The 25441-nt window shown below is 33.1% G+C and overlaps 2 protein-coding genes across 2 annotated transcripts; both read right to left on the reverse strand.

The window, feature by feature from the left end:
• Positions 1-1184: 1184 nt before the first annotated feature.
• On the reverse strand, positions 1185-6600 carry LOC106458245. The gene is made up of 2 exons (XM_013917725.2): positions 6497-6600; positions 1185-3301 (listed from the first exon to the last, which is right to left on the reverse strand). Exon 2 carries the CDS (start codon positions 3299-3301, stop codon positions 2093-2095), a length of 1209 nt encoding a protein of 402 aa, XP_013773179.1. The 5' UTR covers positions 6497-6600; the 3' UTR covers positions 1185-2092.
• An 863-nt stretch (positions 6601-7463) lies between these two features.
• On the reverse strand, positions 7464-24821 carry LOC106458240 (ionotropic receptor 21a-like). Its single transcript, XM_022384395.1, has 5 exons — positions 24790-24821; positions 24405-24552; positions 21983-22212; positions 13043-13302; positions 7464-11568 (listed from the first exon to the last, which is right to left on the reverse strand). The coding sequence occupies exons 3-5, from the start codon at positions 22199-22201 to the stop codon at positions 11343-11345; spliced, it is 705 nt and encodes a 234-aa protein (XP_022240103.1). The 5' UTR covers positions 22202-22212; positions 24405-24552; positions 24790-24821; the 3' UTR covers positions 7464-11342.
• Positions 24822-25441: the final 620 nt, after the last annotated feature.

The raw sequence follows: 25441 nt of genomic DNA on the forward strand, positions 1-25441 counted from the left end.
AGAAATTTGATCTTTTTATTTTTGTCAATTATATGCATGTGAGATGTATAGCAAAAAATGCTAATTAAATCAATATTAAGTTATAGAAAATGTTGTTCGTTCTAAATACATTAAAACTTCTAATAATACTTGAAAACTGTGTCATGGAAAACGAACTAGGTAATAAATTCTTAGCTTATGATAGATATAGAGCGAAGCGCGGCTCAATGGTTCGTGTGGCAGACTGTTGATCTAAGGTTTGCACCTCGTCCCCTCCCCAAACCAAAAAAGGCGTTCAGTACTTTGGGCTATGGATGCTTTATAAGAGCGGCAGTCAAATTTCAATTAGGGAAGTCTTCGAATTAATACTGAGTAGTGTTTACTAGCTTCCTTCTTATTAATAGAACATCAAAATTAAAGACGGTTAGTGCAGGTCACCCTCGACCAGTTTTGGGCGAAAGTTAACAAACAAGACGATAGATTTTGAGTACCTTCATCTAGTGAGAATTAATACAATTTTTGTTGAGAATTAACGTGCATTGTAATTCCGAAAATGATAACTTCAACAACAGCAAAATTAAAAACGTAAAATATACCTTACTGTTCTGCTGAAAAATTAGTTATTTTCATTTGTGGTAAACCGAAAAGTCTCCAAGTTCTCAACTGTTTGTTTGTAATTAAACACAAAGCTACACAGTAAGCTATCTGTGCTCTGCCCACTACGTTGTAAGTCTGCAGGCATACCGCTGTGCCACTGGGGGACTGTAGATAAGGGAAAACATTCACTTACGCATTATTTAAAAGTATGCTCTTATGAATGATTTTTCTTTTCACTGTATGTTAAAAAAGCGAATATTACATGTATATTCGTACCTAGCATGCACTGACACATGTCTATATACGATACTATAACCGAAACCATTTCACCATAGATCAATCAAACAAAAACTAAAAATAAACACCATTCGCGTCGTTGGAAAATGTCAGGTAACATTGATTTAATATTAAGCCCCACAGCAGTATGTTTGCAAACATATACTGCTAGAAACCGGGTTTCAATACTCATGGTGGACTAAGCAAAGACAGTCCATCAAATAGTATTGTGCTTAACTATAAACAAACAAATCATATTAACTTCGAGTATTGTAAATGTCTAGAAACAAGTTCGGAAATACATCTTTCGTCGCCAACGACACGGATAAATATCACACTCACTCTAAACCTTATCTTTATTTACTTATTTTGAAGTACATTATGCGATAACAAGAAATTATATTAAACTAGTTTTATATTACATACTTTAGGCAAAACGAAGGTTTCATGGATCATTATGATTTACAATTGTGCCTTTTATCAATCAGAATACAAGGTTGATTTTACTGATTATTTGTATTGTTTTTTTGACAGTTTTTCTTCAAAAGAAATATTCTAAATGTGAACAGTACAAAAGTTATATGATAATAAAGTACAAAATTCAAGAATAAACAGTAACAAACAGAGGTTTGATGTTGCTTGTTTCTAACTTCTCTGGTGTACATAATGTGCTGTTGGATTGATCTCTTTCACTTTATCTTCAAGTGTTAATTTCTGCCTTGTCAAATTTTCTCTTACTTCAACCCTTTTTTATCCTTATTCTTGTTTGTTTACCTCCATTAAAAGAAGTATTGATATCTCCCAAATCTTTTGGCACTTTCATCAAATGGGTCAGTTTTCTCTTCGATCGATAAATAACAACACCCTTACACGTCTTTAGTGTCAAAATCCTAATATTTCTGGATTTCCCCCTCCTCTTTAGAAATGTGTTTGGACAGTTTTTGTCAATTTCCAAAATTTAAATTTTACATGTACTGGAAGCAATTTGTAAAAGTTATTTTTTTAAACGTGAAAATACAGCACTTTATTCTAGGTTTATTTTCATTTTATAACCGAATAAACATCCTATACATTGGACAGTCGAAGGAAAAATGTTAAGGCTTTTGTCTCATTAGCATCGAATTAAGGTGCAGTATCACTTTTTGGATTTCAGAAGCTGATAAAAGAGTTAGGACCACATACAAAAGATGCAATGATTTTTTAAAAAAGGCCCTAAACTCGAGTGCTATCGAATAGTTGACTATTCTTGTGCGACATCTTGAACTTTCATTTTCTGAAGTCTGTTGTTTGCTTCTCGAACTCTACTTAACTCCTTTTCCTTACCTTGCTTTTCCAGTTCTTTTTCTTTCCACATTAGCATCAGTGCTTGTTCTACCTTGGTGAAAGTTCCCTGTTTCTCCAACTTACTTAGTTCACTGAGGTACTCTTCAGAATTAATCTCATGGTTTGTCTTTTTCAATACTAAATAATCTACTAATGCGTAAAATATTCCACTTTTTTTCATATATTCTTTTGCCTTTTCAAAGTCCTTTTCCGATTTCCAAAAATAAAGGCCTAATTGATGAAGTACGTGCCCATTTTTTTCTTCAGTAATGCGATTAGCTGCAAGTAAACAGTTTTTTTGTTCAACATTATTATGCAAGTAACGATATATTTTGGCGCAGTTTAGTAGGATGTACGCATTGTTCTTTCTACATACTTTCATTTTATCGAGATATCTAAGTATTTCATCTTTCAACAATTTGTCTTTTTTATTGCTGGACCATACGCTTGAGAGCGATAAAGCATAAGTGCTGATGTAATCCACATTATCTTCTTTTGATAGGCTAATGGCTTTTTTAAGACTTTCCATTTCTTCTTTAGTAGGGTATTCACTTTTGTTATAACGGCGTAATCTTGCTAAACACAATCCCTTTAGGTGATGCCATAAGGGTTCTTTTGGGTTTAATTTTAGAGCTTTATCAAATGAACGTACAGCTTCTTCATAATTTTGCAATCCATATTGGACTAGAGAAAACCCGCGGGCTCCAAGTAAACAAGCCATCTGTTCCGGATCGTCCTTAATTTCTTCCCATAAAGCTTCTGCCTCTTTCACTCTACTTTCACAATTTTGTAATTGACCTAGTACGTGATATCTGTGGGCTTCCAGCGCAATAAACAAATAAAAAGGCATTCTTTCAATAATGTTCTGAGATACAATAGTTTTTACTTCTGATAAATATGCTTCTGCTTTTGCTAAATTTACCTCATACACACCGTCATTCAGACCAGTCATATAAATGTATCCAAGAAGAAGAAGGCTTAGTTCTTGAATATCAGACTTGGCTGTTTTCATCCATACTGTCAATTTTTCATTTATGTTTATGACAGTCATGTTGCCAACAAGGTCATTCAGCTTCCACTTGAAATGACATTCCAGTTGACGAAGTCTAACAGTTAGATTATCCATCTATTGATAAAAATAACAATTAATGTAATTAGATTATTATTTAAAAATTACCGAGTTGAACTGCTAAAGACATATATTATTGTAAAAAAAGAAAGAGTTCAATATCATCCTAGAGTATGATTTACATTAAAGCAGTTAGAGAAGTTTGTATTGTTGTTTAGCTGGGTGGAGGTTTAGAGTAACCTGACGACCAGGTCAAAATTTATAATAATTTCTCCAAAGTTTAGAAGACAATTTGAGGCTTTTATTTAAAAAACGAATTAAGCTAGAGTTTTAGGGAATTTGTTAGTCAGTTGATAAATAATCAATGTATTATTTAGACAGTTTGTCTGTCACTGTCAGCCAATTAGTTAGTTCAGTGCCTGTGGATATCGAGTTAATTAACAAACAAGAGGAATTTCTAATAAAAGTAGTTTATTTGCGAAGTTAGGTCTATCAGTGAACGTTCTTTACATTAAGATGATAAAATAAACTTTTTTTTAGTCTTTGATAGTCTGAACTTTCCATTATTATTCTTTTACAAAATAATTCAACACGACCAACAATAGAAACCATTGCAAGAACAGTTTCATAAGTATAAGAGAAGAGTTAACTTTAAGTAAGAAAATAATTTTGATTTCTTTTTAAAAATCCATTGTGTAAGATATATTAAATAAGAATACATTCAGAATGTCTTCTACTATAATGCTACAAATAAATTAAATCAAATGTAATAGTGTTTATAGAAGTTTATGTTTTTGTGAAATGACACAAAACAAGTTTATTATATATAAAAGCTCAAAATAATATGTGACCAATACGCCTTGAATTAGCCAAGTGGTTAAGGCACTCTAAGTCTACCACCAAACATGCTCGCCCATTCAGGCGGGGGGGCGTTATAATGTGAAGATCAATCTACTGTTCGTTGGTAAACAGTAGTGAAGAGTTGGCATTGGGTGGTGTTGACTAACTGCCTTCCATCTAATCTATCATTTCAAAATTATGGACTACTAGCGCAGATAGCACTTGAGTAGCTTTATACGAAATTGAACAAAGCAACAAGTATTTCAACAGGTTGACAATTCTGATACATGAAATGAATTTCACACCTAATGAATCTATACTGTAACGAATTTATTATTACGTATTTATTTTTAATATGGACGTTATTTGGATTGAATTGGTATTTAGAAATGTGCGTGACTTGTAGTATCAGATATGTGTTGCGTATAACGAATTTGTTATATATTTATTTTAATGTCAACGTTTGTTTCGAATAAGTTTATATTTGAAGGCGTGTCTAGCTTACTGTGTAAGTTACGTATGGCAAAACTCCTGACAATTCTTCAAGATTGTAGAATATTCGTGAACACAAGAATCAACAATATATCCACTTTCGTAACCGGTATTATCAGAAGTTTCTAGGAAATGTTTCTATAAAAACAGCAGGTCAAAGCGCCAAAAAACAACAGAGAACAGAGAAGAATTAAGTCTGTTAGGAAACTGTTATAACGAAAAAATACACGACATTTGGCCAGGAACAGCTATAAATTTCGAACGTCAGTGAATTCTCATCAAACGTTAGTATCTTTCCAAAAATATTGCTGGTTTTTTATCGGACGCTAGTGGTTTCATGAAAATATTATCTTGCTTCGACGGTCTAACAATTAAGTGCTTGACAAAGCTAGCTAGCTTTCCGATAATTCTACGTATATCGACTTCAAGTAAACTCGCTGGATATCAAGGAGAATCTGAACTAGGAAGACGATTTTTGGTTATTTATAAGTTAGTGAAATTTCTATTTATGAAACTTTGTTTGTAATAACTAATCGTAATAGCTGCCATTGTAAATTATACTGTTATATATATATATATATTAAATGTATTTGTGTCAAAAGAAAAACGGTGTGAATCAATCTTGTTGGCAAATAGCGCAAATTAAATAAAATATCGGCATATTTCTAAACAGTAATTCCAGGGTACAGTTTAACTATTAAAAGTTAAATTATTTAACGCGGCTTTAGATTATTTCAAATTCTCAATAGGTAACAATACCATCAGACTTCACTCCATATCTGAAGTTAATCAAGTAATATTAAGTTAGGTTTTAACCGCTAAATGTATAGAATTTATTTTTCATGGAACATTCTACAATCAGTATTTCACTGCACAAAATCTTGACACACTAAAACTACCATAGCATTTCAAGTAATGTTAGTAAATGTGCATATAATACATTAAAATGGGTCTTCAGATATTAGTTTACACCACTAAAAGGTTGTCAATACCAGGTGAACAGCGTAGAGAAAGGGATAGACTGTAAAATAATATTAGATTTAGTAAGTCTATCTTTGTAACAGAAAAGAAAACCTATAAAGTTGAATTTATAATTTTCATACATATTTTAAGGATACAAACAAACAAAAACAATAATAACAAGTGATACGACCTGTTTTCAGTTTCCTTCTTATAGATACTAGTGAAAAGCCAAAGTAATCACTGGAGTTTACGGGAATGGAATTGTGTAACAATAAGTGGAGTTTAAGTAAGTTTTGAAAGTACTTTTAATAAATTAAATCCCATTGGAAATTTTTCGAAAACGTGGTTCATTATTGGAAGATATTGCCGAAATTAATTAAAAACAGTGACAAGAATATTAGCAAGGTAAAGAAAAATGTTAAGAAAATTCCTTATAAAAATATCGATACATGTAAAGCGGATTTGCCAGACTGTGTTTGGTGTCATCATAAGTTGTTGTGAGGAGTAATTGGCTTAACCGATTTCAATTAACGTCGGTAGAGGAACTCGGAAAACCCCTGAAAGTCTGAGTTTAAATGAATATTATACTGAACGAAATTGATACCCAGTTTAATGTTACCGTAAAGAAACAGGGATTAATTGAACAAGAAAGTCGGTAGAAAAATACATAACGCCAAATTTACCAATGAATGTACCGTCTAATAGAGCGCATGGCCAGTGTTATACACATATTCATAGGTACATTTACATTGAAGTATAAATTCGTATCCAAGACACAAAAAAACGACTTTTTCTATACTGCAATAAAACTGACTCTAACCAATAATGATAATTGATATTTATATTCAGTCTACACTAATTATTATTAATCATAACACAGTACAGTTTTAACTAGTGCGTTCAGTCTAACGAAAATCAGACCCAGACTTCAAACAGAAGTAGAAAACAAATATTTACCTTTTATAATGCCAACAAGATATACTTGTGTTTCTTCTTAAAATTTCTTTCTCCTTTCTCGAACAAAATTTTGCTTTAATGTCAAGTTGCGTATTATTTTATATAATATTATATAAAAACCGAAACCATAACAAAAACCAAATCAACGAATAAAGCGCCATCTTTAAAGTGAAATGTAAAACATTATTAACACTATTTTATTTATTTATTTTTACAATACATATTTTAGCTTAAATATTGTTTTGTTTGTAATATTTAAGCTTATTAGAGAAGGGTTATAGGAATGATGAATGATTGCTGCTAATTTCTAAATTGTATACGTGCTAACCATTATCACAAAGAAATACGTTTATTTTCTATTTAAACACTTAAACGCCTGTAATCCCAATGACTGCTAGGTTACTTTATATATTTGGAAGGAAAATATGTTATATATCTTAAGGGCAGGGTATGTTCCATGAAGATGCTTATTTGTTAGAAGTAGAAATCTGCAGAATAAGCTCACCGCTAGGATAAAACCTCTAATGTTGTAAACCCTCAAGCTTGCCACTGTGCTGTCAAAGGACATTCTGTGAACAGAAACAATCGATATTAGAAAAGTGAATATTAATTAATAAATAATTCGCAATGTAATTACAGGTGGACTATAGAATTAGTTTAACGACAGGTATTTAACTACAAAATTATTTAATGATTATTGAAAAATTCCATAAGTTCTGTTAAATTTGAAGAGGGTTGTCACAAGGTGTTTGGTATTCCTAGGTACAAGCATTTCCTTTTAGAGCAATCGGGTAGGATCTGCTGATTAGTAGGAAGTTTGAGTAGGAAATATTTTGTGAAAGTGAACATGAGTTCTTTGACTTTGATTGAGTTGTGAAAAAAAAAAGAAGACTCAGAACAATATAAAATGCATTGAAAACAATCTTTATTTATTCAGTAAAACAATAAGAATGAGTGTGTTTATAAAGGATGGTGCTTTTACTGGAGTTTTCAGAGATATATGCGAAGAAACAAAAAAATCTGTAAATCTCTGGAGGGAACAACAAGTAGTAGTTGTTAGATTTGTAGCACAAAGCTACACAATGGGATATTTGCGCCCTGTCTATTGCTGGGATAGAACTTCGAATCTTAGCGTTATAAGTCCGGAAACTTACCGCACACCTAGTAATTAAAAATAAACCATGATTGCAATGCTGATAATTAGTAATGAGAATTGATTAAAATAACGACCAAGGTAAGATCTCTAAACAATAGCTTTCGCTTATTATCAACCAAATATCATTCTCGATTCAGTATCAAATCTTTTATTAAGTTCTATCTCCCTCTCCAAAATTACATTCACTAAAAAAATATAGCAACTTTTTACTGGTAAATTGGACGGCATTAAATAAATACATACTGTCAGAAACAAACATCAATACAGACTAATAATAAAATATACCATTTTGGAATATGGCATAAGCAATAATAACCCCTGATTACTGAGTAGCAGGCAGACATGATAAAATAAACTATCAGGCAAAATAGAAACATCGTTGGTCAGTATCTCTCAAACAAAATATTCACACTCTCCTAGCCTGGCAAAATACAGAATCATCCGAGAGAAATAAACACGGGGAAAACTGACTAGTATAACAATGTACCAAATACTACAGTATTGTATAAATAATATAACTGCAGCATGTAGGCATCACAAAAAATCAACAACTAAAAAACAGGAGTCAATGTAAATATAAAATGACTCAAATAATATGTCTAACATTGACAAGTTTTCTCTTTCTTTTAGAATATGATGCTTTGTTTCTCAACAGGTCTTGCAGATAGGATGCATCCCCCTTGCATGCTCTCCTGTGACCAGGTTGTCCCTCTCAGTTCAATAGCAGCATACCAAGGGGAACAATGTTGATGCATAGCAGGGTACTTCTATAGGCTGGTGGTACTAAAGGTCTTGACGGACATGAACCTTTATCAAGATTTTCTTTTTATCTTCAATGAATGCTCTGATGTCAGCTCCACAGATATAATCAACCTGTGTTTAATATTAAACACAATATATGCATGGATATTGTAAAATATAATATTATGTGCTACTAGTTTTAAGATTTCAAAGTTAGTATAACATATTGAAGTATTTACATATTTATATAACAAATATAAACTGTATTTGAATTATTTTGTAATAAACATGTGAATATTTATGTGTGGAAAGATGATTTACTAAATCACTTGAGTCGATTCCTGTTGCTTCAGTTCCATGGTAACAGAGAGAACTCTTGGCAGGTGACTGTTCTTCGTGTGTGATGCTGTGAGGCGTGATGGAGCAAACGGAATACCATGGTGATTCTTTTTGTGCTTTTGGAGAGACGACACAAAATTTTCATTGGTCTTGAAGTTTTCCAGACAATCCACCAATTAATTCAATTGGCTGCTTGATGCTGTTCAAAACATTCTCTTGAAAGACAGAATTCATTTCTGCAGCCTTTGGAATCTCCTTGATGTTGTTGCATTTCGACATCCATTTCTCATATTCATGGTTAATTTCATATGTATCACACCAACTACTTGGAGATCCAAGTTCAAAATGGATATCATTCGTTAACTGGATTCTTGTAAGAATGCGCGGGAGATGTCTTGGCTGCAATTTTTCCACGATCGACAGCAGCAACAGGGGTTCTGGCTCCCTAACATTTAATTTGCGTTTGTCATCTTGGCAAACCATGGTGACATTGTTGGCAAACACCCCTATAAACTCCTTGAGGTGCCGAAACGAGGCTGATGTATGTTTTCATGCTGTTTTTGATGAGATGCTGCTGTACCATGCACTCTACTTTGAAACGGACCATTTTTAAAACATGTTGATGCACTGATCTAAAAGTGATGCGCACGGAGACCACAACCTAAAGTCTTTCTTTTAAAGGCCTTATATATTTTAATGTGTTTAATAATATACATTGAATTTATAAACATTTTGTACATAAAACAAACAACATCATGAAGTTCATTAGCCCCGTAAAATATGTTATGTCTGTTACTATTCATGATGTGTACCTTGATTTTTTGAAAGCTTCTGGTGAAATAATATAGTAGATTAATTAGAAAGCTGGATGCTTACGAAACAGTTGAACAAGATATAACTTGGCTTAGTGAAAGAAAATAAAGCTTGTAAGGTGATGTGACTGGATACATTTAATCAAGATCAGAGGTATTATGTTATCAGAGGGAGGTAAAGTTAATCTGTACACTTCCGAAGGCTACTGTTTACCAAGATGGTGTTCTTGCTTCATGTTTCATCAATATAACAGTATCTCTAATGCTGGAGTTTTTAATTTGATCATTTTCAAGTTGCTGCTAGACCATTTCAGTAATACTCCATAAAGATAGCACCCCTTAGATTTAGAGAATTTTCAAGGTTATGTGTTACAGAAAATCATTGACAAGTTGTCAGCAGTTATATAGTTCTGTCATGTCATGAAAACTAGAGTAAAGGCTTGGGGCTTTTGTTGACATCTTCTTATCTGACTTTTCTTAATAAAGACAGAAGTAAAAAATTACAAAATGTTTATATAAGCGTGTTGAGGGTAAAGTAGAAAATGCCATTACCTTACAGTTACAAAACACTATAGAAACATATGATTAAATACACATACTTAGATTGGTGTAAAAGTCTATATTTCTTTGTCCACGGAAACCTAAATGTTAACTAGCGTATTAAAACTATAGATTCTATACATTTCGATTAGTAAAACTAAAATTCTCCAATCATAAGCTCCAAGTGATACGCGAAACTGTTCTGTTTGATGAAACACCTTAAGTAATTAGATCTTTTATCAGTGTTGTAGCCAGATTCCTCTTGAAGAATATCGGTTTTCTATGTTTTGTTTTCGGATATTCGCGCAAAGCTACAAACTAGCCGTCCATATTACTGAACTAGCAGGCTGGAAAGAAGGTAATGAGTCAACAGTATCCACCGCTGGTTCTTAAGCTACTTTAATCGAATAATTGGATTTTATTGCCATTCTTATACAACATTCATTAATATAATGCGTACATATATGTGTGGTTTGTTTCTTGTTGTGCACAAAGCTATACAATGGGCTATCTATGTTTTGTTCACCGCGGGTATCGAAACCCGATCTTTAACGCTATAAGCCCTCAACTTTACTGCTGAGCCATTAGGTGGCTGTATATCGTGCAAATAACAAACAGTGTAAGCCCTAAATGCATGAAGCATTATTAATAGATATAATTAGGGTTTGTAATAATGAAATTCTGTGTCCTAAATTCAAAGTTTTGGTGAATAATTACGTAAAAACTGAATAAATAAACTCCAAAAGGATCGAAAAGTAGAGGCTGAAATGTAACAGTGGTGTAGGGATTGATCTTCCTAGGAATTGGACCTACATATCTGTTTAAATAGTTAATATAATGCGTACATATATGAGTTACTAAAACAAGAATACTTGATCAAATCATTTTACTTATACAATAAAGTCTAGAGTTAAACATTTTTTCCGTCTCGAAAAGTGCTTCACTGGATTAATGAAAAGAAAGCTATATAGTTTTCTCAACAGAAATGCGTATTTTAAAATCATATCACAAATAAATATTTAACACTATAAAAGCGACATTTTTCACCTAATGCTCGTTTTAATATCTTACAATAATACTAATACTACACGTGCGAATATTTTGTGTTCACATTTAAGAGGAGAATTGATGATTAAGGCTTAACTTAAACCTTAGTAAAATTTAAATGAAGTATTTGAGAACTGGATAATTCATCGTGTTAAGATGTACATGTAAAGATGTATAGAAATCAAGGTAAATACTAGACGTATATATATATTTATATCTTCTTCATTTTGACTGCAATGTGTTCCATCACTAAAATCCCCGATGAGATTCCGTATCCGATGAGAAGAACATAAAACCCACTTTGTGTATTATTAAGTGTTAAAGCTCTTGCGTCCTGTCTTTTTGGTTCAGAGATGCTCCTGTTGTTTCTGTTCAAAATGAGGAGAACGTCTCTCTTCCACTTGTCAATCAAACCACCATAGACCATTCTTTGGAGTCTACAGAACAATAATATAGCAAGTTCATTACATAATACAATCACTAGGGATTAAATAATTAAATTAAATAAAAAAGGTTTATAGAAGTAAAATATGTTTTCTGGGCAGGCCATTGGAAGTTAATATTATGAATTTAATGCTTTAGTGGAAAAAAAGTACGATCTTGATAGAACTGTATGAACGTTAGTCTAATGAACACCACCACCACCAACAACAACAAACAAGCTCACTCATCACCAATAGAATGTTCTTTTCTAAGAGCTCTTGATATGCATAAACATTTATAAAAAAGTTTCATGTCCAGTGCTCAGACAGCAGCACACATCTCAGTTAAAGTTGTCCACAGTTAAATACCCACTTTTCCGTTTCTAAGCATATTAATTAATATTAACTTCTAATCAATTTCGGTCATTAATTCAAACCTCTATGAATATTTTCTTATATCTGTACTAAATATACAGCCTATTATTGAGATTCTACTGCTGATGGTTGAAGCAGAATGGTGCCGAACATACGTTCTGATGATAAATTGATGAATGATTTGTTATCCAAGACCACTGGTCATAGATGGCGACTGCACATGTAACCACACTAGACGTACCAAAGGAAGTAACGTTTATCACTATAAGGCAGTACTTTCCTTTAAATATTACGTATCTTAGAAGTGCTATCAAGTTTGTAATATTGTTTAATTTTATCATATCATATTATTTATATCATGTAAGGCCAGGTATTGGTGTTTTCTTTGTATCGATTTTCTTCACATCCAGCCACTTGTGATATTTTGTATCTCAGTTTCATTTTGACAGTTTGCACAAACAATTTGATACTACTAATCTACCCATCTAGCACTCTCTATATTCATAGTAATTGGACTGATTCCTTGCATAACACATGTTATGGACCATGTTACATTTTCAAAGAATGAGTAGATAATTTATGCAAGATACTTAGAGATTTCAGTTAATGTTTGATCTTGACTGTGAAAGTTGAGGGCTTTAAAAATTTTGTTGAACATTTTAACTTTTAAATGAAAGTTCAATATAAATATCTAGTTAACAAAGAAATTAAAGAGAGTCTATAGGCATTAATATAACAAGAATGCTGTGGAGAGAAGTAAACCAGTAGAAGCTTTGTATTCAGTATCATACTGGCGAGAAGTGAGTTGAATTTGACACGTTTGGTGTAGATAATTCAATCTACATTGGCATTGTCTTTCTTCATAATACGTTTTTCGAATCTCTGTATTTTATTATATTCTTGTAATTCTCATGCAACGTCTCTGTTTCCCTATTTGCGTTAGATACGACAAGCTTATAATAATAACGCAATAAAGCACGAAAATATTTGATTGTTCCAGAACATTTATCTTAGCTAAGGGCCCAACATTTGACATAAGTATACATCAGATAAACAATAATATCCCACAAAAATAGTTTAAAATATTGACAAAAAACTAATCGAAATAACGTACATTGTGTTGAAATCCTGTTGGTATGGCCAGTTCCGCTGGAAAGCTATGCCCACCTTATCGACAGCAATAGAATCAGATGAAATCACAAAGATATCTTTCCAGTTACGATGTAATTCAGCTTCTAGTGAAGATTTTGTGTACAAAAAGGCATATTTCTCAGTCAGTGCTTTGGTAAGACCAGCATTTAAGGAGATTACCACATTCTTTGTGTCACTGTACATGCTTGATTTTAGTCGTTTAATTGCAGAAGTAACAGCATCCTATTTTAAAACAAAATAAGAAAATAAAAATTTACATACGACTGAGCGTGGTTTCAGCTGTGGGTGCTTTATAAAAATGATAGTGAAAAAATTCCATGTGGCGGCGGTTAAGTTGCCTTCTCTCTCTGGTTAGTGTTCAAAATTTTGGTCATTTATACCTGAATCTGAGGAGTCTTTGAATTTGGAAATTTAGCCACATGCACACAAATAGCTGTTCAGATTGAAAATTTAAATTCCATGAAATTTTACATGAATACCGAAGGAAAACTCTGAATATCTATTTTTACTTACAAAACCTTAAGAATGCATTAATAATGTGAGGAAGTTTGTTTGTTTGTTTGAATTTATGCACAAAGCTACACGATAGGCTATCTGTGCTCTGCACACCACGGGTATCGAAACCCAGTTTCTAGCGTTGTAAGTCCGCAGACATACCGCTGTTCCAGTGGGGGGGGGGGCATGTAAGGAAGAAATGCAACGAATGTGGGATGATATTTATCATTTACAAGACGATGGCATTAAACTGTTCTGATTAATTTGCTTGTTTGAAGTTAAGCACAAAGCTGTCTGTGCTCTGCCCACGACGGGTATCGAAACCCGGTTTCTAGGGTTGTAAGTCCGCAGACATAACGCTGTGCCACTAGGGGGCGTTCTGATTAAAGGTTCATTCTTCAATAAAATCGTTCTAAAATAAACTTATAAACCAGTTTGCTAAATATCTTTTAAAGAAACCCAATAATTCATGACATGAAACCGAATACGTTAAAATCAAATATTTGCACTATATACCCGATGATATCTTCTATAGTGAATGCATTTATAACATAATCAAAGACTGAATTGTTATAATGTTCCGAAACTTAAAACACCAAGAGGTTTCAGGTGTACACTGCGTAGCTATTTTAGATATTCTTATGCATTTTCACCGTGTTTCTTTCATTATTATTATTAATTTTTTGGACTATAAATCTCATAAGTGCACATGTACAAAAAGTAATATTCAGTTAGTTTTCTCACCCATAATATAAGATAGTTCATGCATATTAAATACAATTAGAGCTTTGAGTCATGTATGTGATATAATAAATCCTTTGCTTATTTTTCCTCTTTGTACAAACACAACTATTCTATTATGATTATCAGTTAAATGGAACTCGTTATAAATATTTTTATTTAAGATCGTTTGCTTAAACAATATATCATTATCCAATACTAACATATCAGATAAAGACTCAATATATATATAGAATATTTTGTAGTTACAGAATTTTTTAAATAAATAGGATGACTTTGAAGTTGATGCTAGCCATGCTATATCAAGAATATATTTGATTTTATGACATATTAGAATTTGCCCAAGTTTTGGCGATTAGTGGTTGTGACTAACTGCCTTCCCTCTTGTCTGCCCGGCATGGCCAGGTGGTTAGGGCGCTTGACTCGCAATCTGCGGGTCGCGGGTTCGAATACCCGTCCCAACAAACATGCTCGCCATTTCAGCCGTGGGGGCGTTATCATGTGACGGTCAATCCCACTATTCGTTGGTAAAAGAGTAGCACAAGAGTTGGTGGTGGGTGGTGATGACTAGCTGCCTTCCCTCTAGTCTTACATCGCTAAATCAGGGACGGCTAGCGCAGATAGCCGTCGTGTAGCTTTGCGCAAAATTCAATACAACCAAACAAACCCTCTTGTCTATAACTTCATCATTGGGGACGGCTAGCTCAGGTAACCTTCGTGTAGTTTTGCGCGAAATCAAACAACAAAACATTAATATTCAATGAACCAGATATAAGTATTTTCAAAAACTCATTCGTAATTATTTCCATTAAAGCGTTGTGAAAAACATATGCAATAATACGAAATTTCACCTTTTCCCCCAATAGTACCACAAAAACACAGAATATAATTCAAGATGATAACTTGAAAAACTTTTACAAGAATATACCAATGATGTGATGATGTATATATATCATATGTATGATGTTTTTAGTTGTCTTTTATTCATAACATTAAACCTCTATTTATACGATATTTGAAGAACAAGTAACATTGATTTTACTGATTTATTATTCTAAATTATTCTGTAGGAAAGCTGTTTAGGATACTAAAAAGAAATTTCAAGCTCAATATCTATCATTCGATTTACTACTTGATATAGCATATTATATGTGTTATTAACTATATATAAGATGAAATATTTAATAAAAGTATAGAGCAAAATGTTTTTCTAGGTGGCAAAAAGTGACTGAAGCCCAATTCGCCAGAAGTTACTCACCAGAAAAAAAAACAACAAAAAACGCAACACATATCTCCAATCCTTACACGCATACCAAATGTTATTGGAAAAGAGTTGATAACCACTTGACATAGCTTGTACCAGGAACAAAGTTCAATCAGTAATCTGAAGTTAGACTCTTACTATTTTACATGAAAACTTAATTGTTTTTATTGAAAACGGCAGCGTACGTAAGTTTTACACACAAAACTTGTTTGTTTGCCTCAAACTGGTAAAATATATAAATGGAACAAATTGGTAAACTTTTCGTTTTGATTTAGCTCTTATCTTTTTGTTAGTGACAGCGGACAGTTTGTTTCAGAATTTCACCTGAAATAACACAAAGGCTATCTGAGTTAGCTTTCCCTATTTTTTTTTTAACTGATAGACTAGAGGGAAGGCAGCTAATGGACACATTCCGCCAATTGGTGGAATATTTTCACCTGATTGGGGACAAATAGTTAGCGCGACGGTCTGTGGAGGTAAAGGTCCAGTGGTTCGAATCTCGTTAGCAAAAAAAAAGAAAAGAAAAGAAAAATCGCATTCCGCACTCTGTAGCCGTAGGTGCGTTGTAAGAGTGACGGTCAAGAACCCACTGACAATAATTGGTTAAGAGTTGGAGTTAGTTACTGTTGACTAGCTGTCTTCTCTCTAGTCTACCACTTCAAAATTAAGGAGAGCTAGCTCACATACCCCTCGTGTAGGTTTACGCAAAATTCGACAATAAACAAACAAATCTTGTCTGGTCTAAAAGTGGGATTTCACCATCACACTTATAGAGCACACATGGCAAAAAAAGGGCGGAACACGTTTTTACAACAACATACTGCGAATGATGAATCTGAGAATTCAAAGTCATGGCACGCTAAATCAGGCCACACTCGACCCAGTTTAGTTAGCATGAAAGTTGCTTTTGTTGTTGTGTTTTTAATACTAGCCTACCTAATGGGTTATATGCGCTTAGCCCATCGTGGAAAATCAAGTCCCAGATTTTAGCACCTGAAGTTCGCAATCTTACTATTAACTCACCAAGGAACGAAAATTGTTTTTATCCTCCACTTAAATTAAAATAATAATACATAAATAAAATATACCACAACGATGTTACCTTCATTTCTATTGAATCCCGATTGGTGGGTATCGATATTTCTGGCTACATTGTACAAATATAATAAAAACGATCAGTTATCTCGTTAATTCAAATTGTACTTTTATTTAGTCATGTTGTAGAAATCGCAATTATGTCTCCAAATGAAACAAAATTAGGCCAAACAAAATTTTCACCATGACATTTAACGTCAGAGCAGTAGCGTAATGAAAAATATGCAGATTATTCTGTTTGGAGTATTTTACCGAGAGAATTTGAAAGGCTAAATAAACCTATCGTGCTAGTACTCTGATACCTCGAGAAACGACAAATCGAATTAAAAATGTAAATGGTGTACTTGCGTTAAATTTGATATCCTTTTGGAGTAGTATTTATATATAGACATGGGTGTTGTAATGTTAGCTTCACCCACCCCACCTTAAAAGTTCTCACTGTAGTTTTTGTTTTTACTTTCTATAAAATCTTTTAAGTGCAGCCTAAGTTCCAGTTTTATCAGTTGATGCTTAACTAGATACATTTCAGTGCTCTCTTGAAATTGGATTCGAGGGTTTTGGTTAAATTGCTGTCATTTATTGGTTCATTAATATAAAGTGTAATAACAACTATTCCAAGGCTTTCAACTTTGAAACAGTATTGAATATTAACACGAAACTTTCAGTTGCTGAAATCCATCATGTTTATATTTGCTCTAATCAGTTAGTAATTCACCCTTTACGTATTTGTTACATCCAAATTTGCTATGATATTTTTAAATATAGCAAACTATGTTTGGCATCGTTTTTGGAGGAAAACAACAACAACAACAAAAAGATCTAAACACGTTTTAAGTGATATAATGAATCAAAGTAAATACAGATTTATTTTCATGCAATTGTAGATTAGACTGGGAAAAAAAAGTGCAAGTGGCTTTGCAATAAACATGACGAGTATGAAAAAATAACACTGATTTGGACATAAGTGTTACGAAGATGAAATATTAAAGAGTAGCTGACATGTGCAGTTAGCATACCAATAATAGTGATCAAAATGAAAAAAGAACTAACAATTTTCATGATGTTTAGTAGAATGAAGGTAAAACAAAGTTGTAGACCAATCGATGTAGTAAGGAATATAATTAGAAAGTTTACTAAATACTGTTGCGTCAGCGAGGTCACGTGACTAGTATCACGCCACCTCTTTCTAGAAATATCCTGTTCCTTCGTGAATTGTCGGGAGACTACTAGATTAGGGGTAGTCTGGTATATATAAAATGGTCACAACGTGACGGAACAGTGAGTAATTGAACTGCAGTCAGAGAGTGTGTAATTGAACTGAGTATTGTCGAGCACGAGCACGTGAGACGTTCTAGCGGTTGTTATAGAGCAACTGTTGAAATGAAGTGTATCGGTAAAGTTGTATTCGGAAAGAATAAACCAGTTTTATTTAAGAAAGGACTTGTGTCGCTAAAGTTTCGTTGGAACGAATTTACGGAAAATTATTTAACGAACGAACGGAGACGTAACAATACCATGGAGTTATGATGAAGATGGCAAAAAGAATGTACAGTTGATGCACTATTAAAAATAAAGATGTACGAATAATGTGCAGTGGGCATGTCAGAATATGTAAAAGGATGAAGTATGAATGCGAGTGGAACCACAGGCAAAACGAAATTACAAGATGAAACAAGTTTTATCATGCTAGTATTCTGACACTTTTGGAAGGTGTGAAGGTGGGAATAAAAAATTGCAACTTGGCATGTCGATATATGTGATAAAAGTTCTGGAGTCTAGTCATTCCATATATAACTTATAGAAAGGGTGGTCAGACTTAGCAAACCCAAACGATCCATACAAAGTTACAATAAATTCATAGTAGTAAAATGTTTCAAATCCTAAAGATGTTTTACGATTTCACTAGTGTCCTGTACAACCCTGCTCAACACCATTTTTAGGAAAAAGGCTTAGGTTAACAACTACTAAGAGAAATATGTAGTAATGAATAATGATTTTTATATTATACTTTCTTTAAACATACATTCAGAGTCAGAAAAGGGAAACGATTCTAGTTATTTTTTGGAGGGACAGTTCTATTATTCCAATACAACTTTCTGTTACTAAAGGAGTTTTGTAAAAATAGCAAAATATGTAGTTTTGTGAAGATAAATTACAAGAGACTCACATTACAAATGCCTCAATAACTTTACCTGTCTCATAATATGACTTTTCAAATAAATGCAATATTGGAATCCTCAGTTTCCTATTATTTCAACGTAAAGGTTTATGATTACTATCAGATATTAGTTTGATTCAGTTAAGTGGAATTGTTCCTCTACTTTTGCATTAAGCCTACAAAGTCTTAGTAATTAACATACTGTTTATTTTGATGGTTTTTGCCATCTTTACAACAGAACTTTTCTTGAAAAATAGCAACACTTTAAGCGGTAGAAAAGAGCAACACCTTAAGCAGTAATAATCAAAGAAAAGAACTGTACATCTAATTCTTTTGTTAAGTAGTGATAACATTAAAATGTAACGCCCCCACGGCTGAAAGGGCGAGCATGTTTGGTGTAACGGGGATCCGAACTCGCGGCCCCCAGATTATGAGTCGAGCGCCTTAACCACCTGGCCATGCCGGGCCCAGTGTAAAGAGATGCTGTATAGTTAGCTTCTCTACGACATTGGACAAGGATGAACTTTACTATTGTATGTGTGTGTGGGCGTTAAGGGGTCACCTGGCAGCAGGTGGAAAATAATGTCAACATTAATTACCATGGTGATTAATGTTGAAATTAGTTAATTGGATTAATTAAGGTTGTTTGCTTGATTTAAGTCAGCGAGAGGAGTTGCCGATCCGCTGCGATCCGGAAGACCAAAGACTGCAGCTGTAACAGACAAAGCAATAGACATTATCTCAAACATATCTTTTGCTTAAAGAGGTTGTGGAAAGTGCCTTACACTAGAGTGTCTATTGGGTATCAAAGAAAGTGAAGTGGCACTCCTGCAAATCAAAAATCCTAAATTGGATACACAAGGATGACCTTGATACGCAAACGAAATTCTGTGACTGATTGATCAAGCAGTAGGAGTAAAGTAGTGATTGTTTCCACATGACATCTTCTTCTTCAGCGACGGAGCTTTGTTTCATCTAAAAGATTTGATCAACCAGCAATATAATTTCTACGAATTCTGTCAGAGTTCGTTATTAGTGCCTGTTGAGTTTCAATCACTCAAGAAATCTTGAAGAATATTGGCTAGAGTAGAGTAATCATTAGGTGGGTGGTGGTCAACAAAGTTTTAGTGTTACAAAACACTAACAGCATTCAAAGTGGAATTCTGAACCACATTCTATACACCAATATCGAAAGCATTACGTATACATTTAGGTAAAATATACTTTCGAATGACACCGTTTTATACTACACTGTTCGCGCTCGATGTTAATGTGGATTTTCTAAGGATAATTTTTTAAGCTTTGTTTTGTAACAATTATATAAATTTTTTCTCCATCGCTCCCCGATGGCTCAGTGGCAGACTTAAGTGCTTTATAACATTAAGAAAATTTTGGCATCGATAACCGCTGGTGGTACAGTACAGATACACCATTCTGAAGCTTTGCGCTAACACACAAAGAAACACAGCTGTTTTCGTGATTTGGAAACAATCTTTTTCAGACTTGTGGTTTTTATTTCACTATCTGAAGGATTATAGCATGCAGAAGTTAAAAGTTTATTGTAAATATATTAAAATATCATTAATCATGATAATGATATTTTGATATGTAATTAACATGAAATACGAAAACAGTATTGTGTTTTGTGTTGTAAACAACACCAAAACCAAATGCGGAGTTCATTGTAAAATGAACATAGCCATCATGTCCATTCATGTTCAGTTACAAAATAAACGTTTGCGGTAGGATTAGATCTATATAATAATGAATATCTTGTGTATAGATTAACTTGTGTTTTACATAATTTGGTATACGGCGACAAAAATATGTTTTAGAGATTTTTGTGTGCAAAGCTACACAAAATTCTGCTTGCGTATAACCTACCGTAATTTTAAACTGATAAATTAGAAGGAAGATAGCTAATAAACAGAACCCACAGCCAACTCTTGAATTACTCTCGTTTGATCGAATAGTGGGATACAGCATCACTCTTATAGACCATCCTGAATGTTTAATAAGGATTATATTTTTGCAGCAATGGGACGTGAATCATGAGCCCTCAGGCACACAGTATGGACATCAGTTTTTTTAACATACTGTGTAATAACATTGATATTTTCAATATGAACAACACCTTATGCAACACATAGGCTAAATGACCATGTTAGAGCCATCCATAATTTACAACTGGTGACCATAAGGAAGGTAACTAGTCAGCAACAACTGCCGCCTCCATGACTAGTCTTGATCGAATAACGAGATTATCTATCACTTTTTATAATGCACACACAGCAGAAAGAGAGGAGCATTTTCAGCAGCATATTGCGAACTTCTATCTTGGACCTTAAAGTCCGCAGACCGACACGCAAATCACAAACATAAACAAAGCCCAAAACACAGTATGAATTTACGTTGTCACTGAATCTTTGAATGTATATAATGTTACAGTACAGAGGATAAACGGGTGCTTTTATGTATTAGAAATCAGTATATAATAAGATTGTATGAGATATCTGATAAAAACAAAAGGTCTAATTGTAAACAGAACAAATATTTAATAGTAATTACATCATTTCATTTTTATATTTGTTTTACTTTCATTAGTTTGTTCAGTCTTGTTTTCAGTAAAATCACGAAACAAAGACAAGAGCTTTGGTCTTAAGATATTTCAAACAGCTGTTCTCGTTCAGATATAAATAGTTTTATAACTACAAGAACGAAAGAAACTCTTCCAACAGATTTCTATGAGCATTTATTTATCTATTGTACCTGAAGTATATAGTTTTCAACTGCTATTCAACATAACAACGCAACACGATATCATTAAGTTCGTTTATTCTATATAGCCGCCCCTAAATAACGTAGGTTGTTCTTAAGATGGTATCATGTGTGAAGTAATAATAATAATGATAGCATGTTATACCAATTATTATGGGATATAACGGCTTACGCTTGTGAAGTGTGAAACGTAGTTTGAGTGACATTACGTCACAATAAATCTGACAATAATTTTTTTATAAATCATTCTTTACTGACCCTATGCTATACCGTGATATTATGATGTAACGTCACTGAAACTACTTATAAATCGTTACCTAAACTAACGAGTTTCATAAATAGTTCGAACGCTTTTAAACTCCATGTCCTACCTGCATTCGAAGATGTTGAACGGTACCAACAGCTGCACCGCAGCTGAAACCGTCGTTATCGATTGCCACAAGTAGTTTACTCGTTGTGTCTATGGTCGTTTTAGTGCCAGGAATAGCCATGTAGGAAGTAATGGTACCACTGTAACTGGCTCCAAGCACTATTGCCATTAACCACCAAATACCAATAAATAAACGGACACTTTGTCCGTTCGATTTCATAGATTGCCCTCCTGTAAAACAAAACCACTCCTTTAAACTAAACAAGATTTTTGTGAGACGTTTTTAGACTATATAATTATACTATTTCACCACCTTCATTGGTCGTTGGATATTAGAATATCACGTTAAAATAGAAAAAAAATTATTCTGTTGCTAAAACAATAAGTTAAACACGTTTTTCTTTTCAGCACACCCAAAAATGTTGAGGATTCTCCTGTATCGTTAACACTAAATTATCCTAATGATTATTAATAAAGCTTTTGTTGAAGAGTCCAAATGATCATGGTTTATTTAACTTATAATAGATTAAGGTGATTATCACTGTCCTGTCAGATAAAAACATGAAAACTGCTATTACCGTTATTTAACAAATGACAGTTACCTTTATCGCATTACTTACACACCATCATCATTATATAACACCTAATGATCAGCATTACCACGTTAAATATTGATAATCGCCTTACAAATTGAAACAACAATATGATAATGACAATTACCAAGATCAAACGAAACCATGGTGAACATTATTAATTAGTAAGACATCAGGAGTATTAAAGAAGCGTACGTGATAACGTGTTCTTCGTCTCTGCCATTAAATTTTCCAGGCAATTGTTTATAACTTATATTGTGATTTAATCCTCTAGTTTTTTCTGAGAGAGGAAAAATTCTATAAATACACAAAAATAATCTTTTAAGACAAAATTAATGCTAACCTATCTTAACAGGCTTTCTTTTTAATAGGATGCTGATTGGGAAATGTCAGCAAGGCAACAATAAATCTCGTTTTTCAAATTAATTTTTTTCTTTTACGAAGTAGTTCCTTACACTGTTATCGCTAAACTTACTCGCACAGAAGGATGTTGAACACAGCGAGAAAATAAACTATTTCCAAATGAACAGATGCAAAGTGATTATAAGACGCAAACGGAAACACGCTATAAAACCAATTATATACAGACAATCATTACGCATTTGTAAGAAAGTTTTTCCTTGCTTTAAGCATTCACTTCACTTAAAGCTTTGAGAAAAAAACAACAACATAAACAAAGCCTAAAATTTTAGTAACAGAATCAATAAAAACAAAATCTAAAATCATAGTAACGGAATTGATAAAAACAAAAGCTAAAATTATAGTATTGTTTGTAATTAAGCACAAAGCTACACAATGGGCTATCTGTACTCTGTCCACCACGAGTATCGAAACCCGGAATCTAGCGTAGACATACCGCTGAGGCACTGGGGAACAAAATTATAGTAACGGAATTAATAAAGGGGTATGTAATGGCAAGAAATTTTGTTTTTTATTAAACTATTTGATTTCTAGAGTAAGGCTCGTCCACTTTCAAGCGTGTCGAAAACAGAAATTAAATAAAAAGTGTGATAACATTGTTCTTTATGTGTGTCTCTTATTCTATTTTTTTCATTTTTAAAACTAAATAAGCAATGGATTAGCAGAGACTGAGTGCTCAGAATACAAAAAAAAGTGTTATTTTTAGAGTAACTGTTTAGCTCAGGCGCAGAGTGGAAATGTGCTATATGCCCGCGACAGGATAGAAGTCCAAATTTATATCATTATAAGCCCGCCTGAAGCTCACTTCTATACCACAGAGAAAACATAATTTTAAGGTTATAGTAAACCAATTTGCACATTAGAAAACTAGTTTACGAAAGCAAACATGTATCAAATAATTAAATTTGTATAGAACATATTTAAAAATATATATCTACTAATTTGAATCAAAGCAAAGAAACTGTTTAATAATATTAGCAATCCACTCGGGCAGAAAAACAAACAAAAATCGTGTCACAGAGAGCAAGGAAAGTAATTTCAAAAACAATCTAGAAATAATGTGACACATAAAAGTTTAGAAAACGTCTTATAAGTATATTATTTCTACACATTTTCAATAACTTAAAATTATCTAACAATACATCATTTAAATATTCAAAATACTGTAAGTGGCTTCTACTTTGTAAATTGACACTGTTACCATATGTTTCGCGCTAGTGCAAAACACACTGAATAAAGCACATAATATTTTCCGAGTTAAGACTGTTACTATATCACAGCAAAAGATACAGTTCGTCATTGATCCAAGTCCATCAAATTTTCAGATCGTTTAATCTTTTGCCTTCATGAGATAAATCATAAAAAGTAATAGTTAGATGCTTGGAACTGTATGTAAATAATTTTACTTACCCTGAAAAACTAGACATGATCCTAAACACCAAACTGCACTTTGAAGATCTGTTTTCACCTCCCCGGATATCAGCTTGCTTATTGCTCGTAGCAGTACATGTAGAAAACAAGCGCCAAAGAAAAAAGTCACAAAGAGTACCACCCAAACCTGCAGAAATATAAACCAATATAAAAGTAGGGTTAAGAGTGAGAAACGAAAACGACGGATTTCGGCACAATGAAAGATAAAACTATTACTAGCCCTGATGTTACACAGATTAGTCGGTTGAAATAATTTATCTTTCATTGTGCCAAAAATTGTCGTTTTTGCTTTTTATTATTAATATAGTAACAGAATGGGCCTAAAAAGGAATTATAAAAGTACTGTCATCGCAGTTGTTTGTACTATACTGTTCCTAGATTTTACACGTAATGTGATAAAAGTACTGTCATCGTAGTTGTTTGTACTACACTGTTCCTAGACTTGACACGCAATGTGATAAAAGTACTGTCATCGTAGTTGTTTGTACTATACTGTTCCTAGACTTGACACGTAATGTGATAAAAGTACTGTCATCGCGGTTGTTTGTACTACACTGTTCCTAGACTTGACACGCAATGTGATAAAAGTACTGTCATCGTAGTTGTTTGTACTATACTGTTCCTAGACTTGACACGTGTTGTTTATACTATACTGTTCCTAGACTTGACACGCAATGTGATAAAAGTACCATCATCGCAGTTGTTTGTACTACACTGTTTCTAGATTTTACACGTAATGTGATAAAAGTACAATTCATCGCGGTTGTTTGTACTACACTGTTCCTAGACTTTACACGTAATGCTGAAATAAAGTATTAGCTAAAAAGTTGAAAAATAAAACATAAGTCAGTTTCTTCAAGTTTCTCTAAAGGTATTATAAATTGTTGGTTTGAACAAACAAAAATTACCACTAATTCAAATAAGCTTGAAATCTGTGATAAACGTGACGTAAACTGCACGTTTTTTTTTCTACATTTCTGTTAATTTGTCCATTTCTGATTACATATCATAAGTGT

This window comes from Limulus polyphemus, unplaced genomic scaffold, assembly GCF_000517525.1.
Source record: "Limulus polyphemus unplaced genomic scaffold, Limulus_polyphemus-2.1.2 Scaffold434, whole genome shotgun sequence".
In the NCBI taxonomy this organism is placed as follows: domain Eukaryota; kingdom Metazoa; phylum Arthropoda; class Merostomata; order Xiphosura; family Limulidae; genus Limulus; species Limulus polyphemus.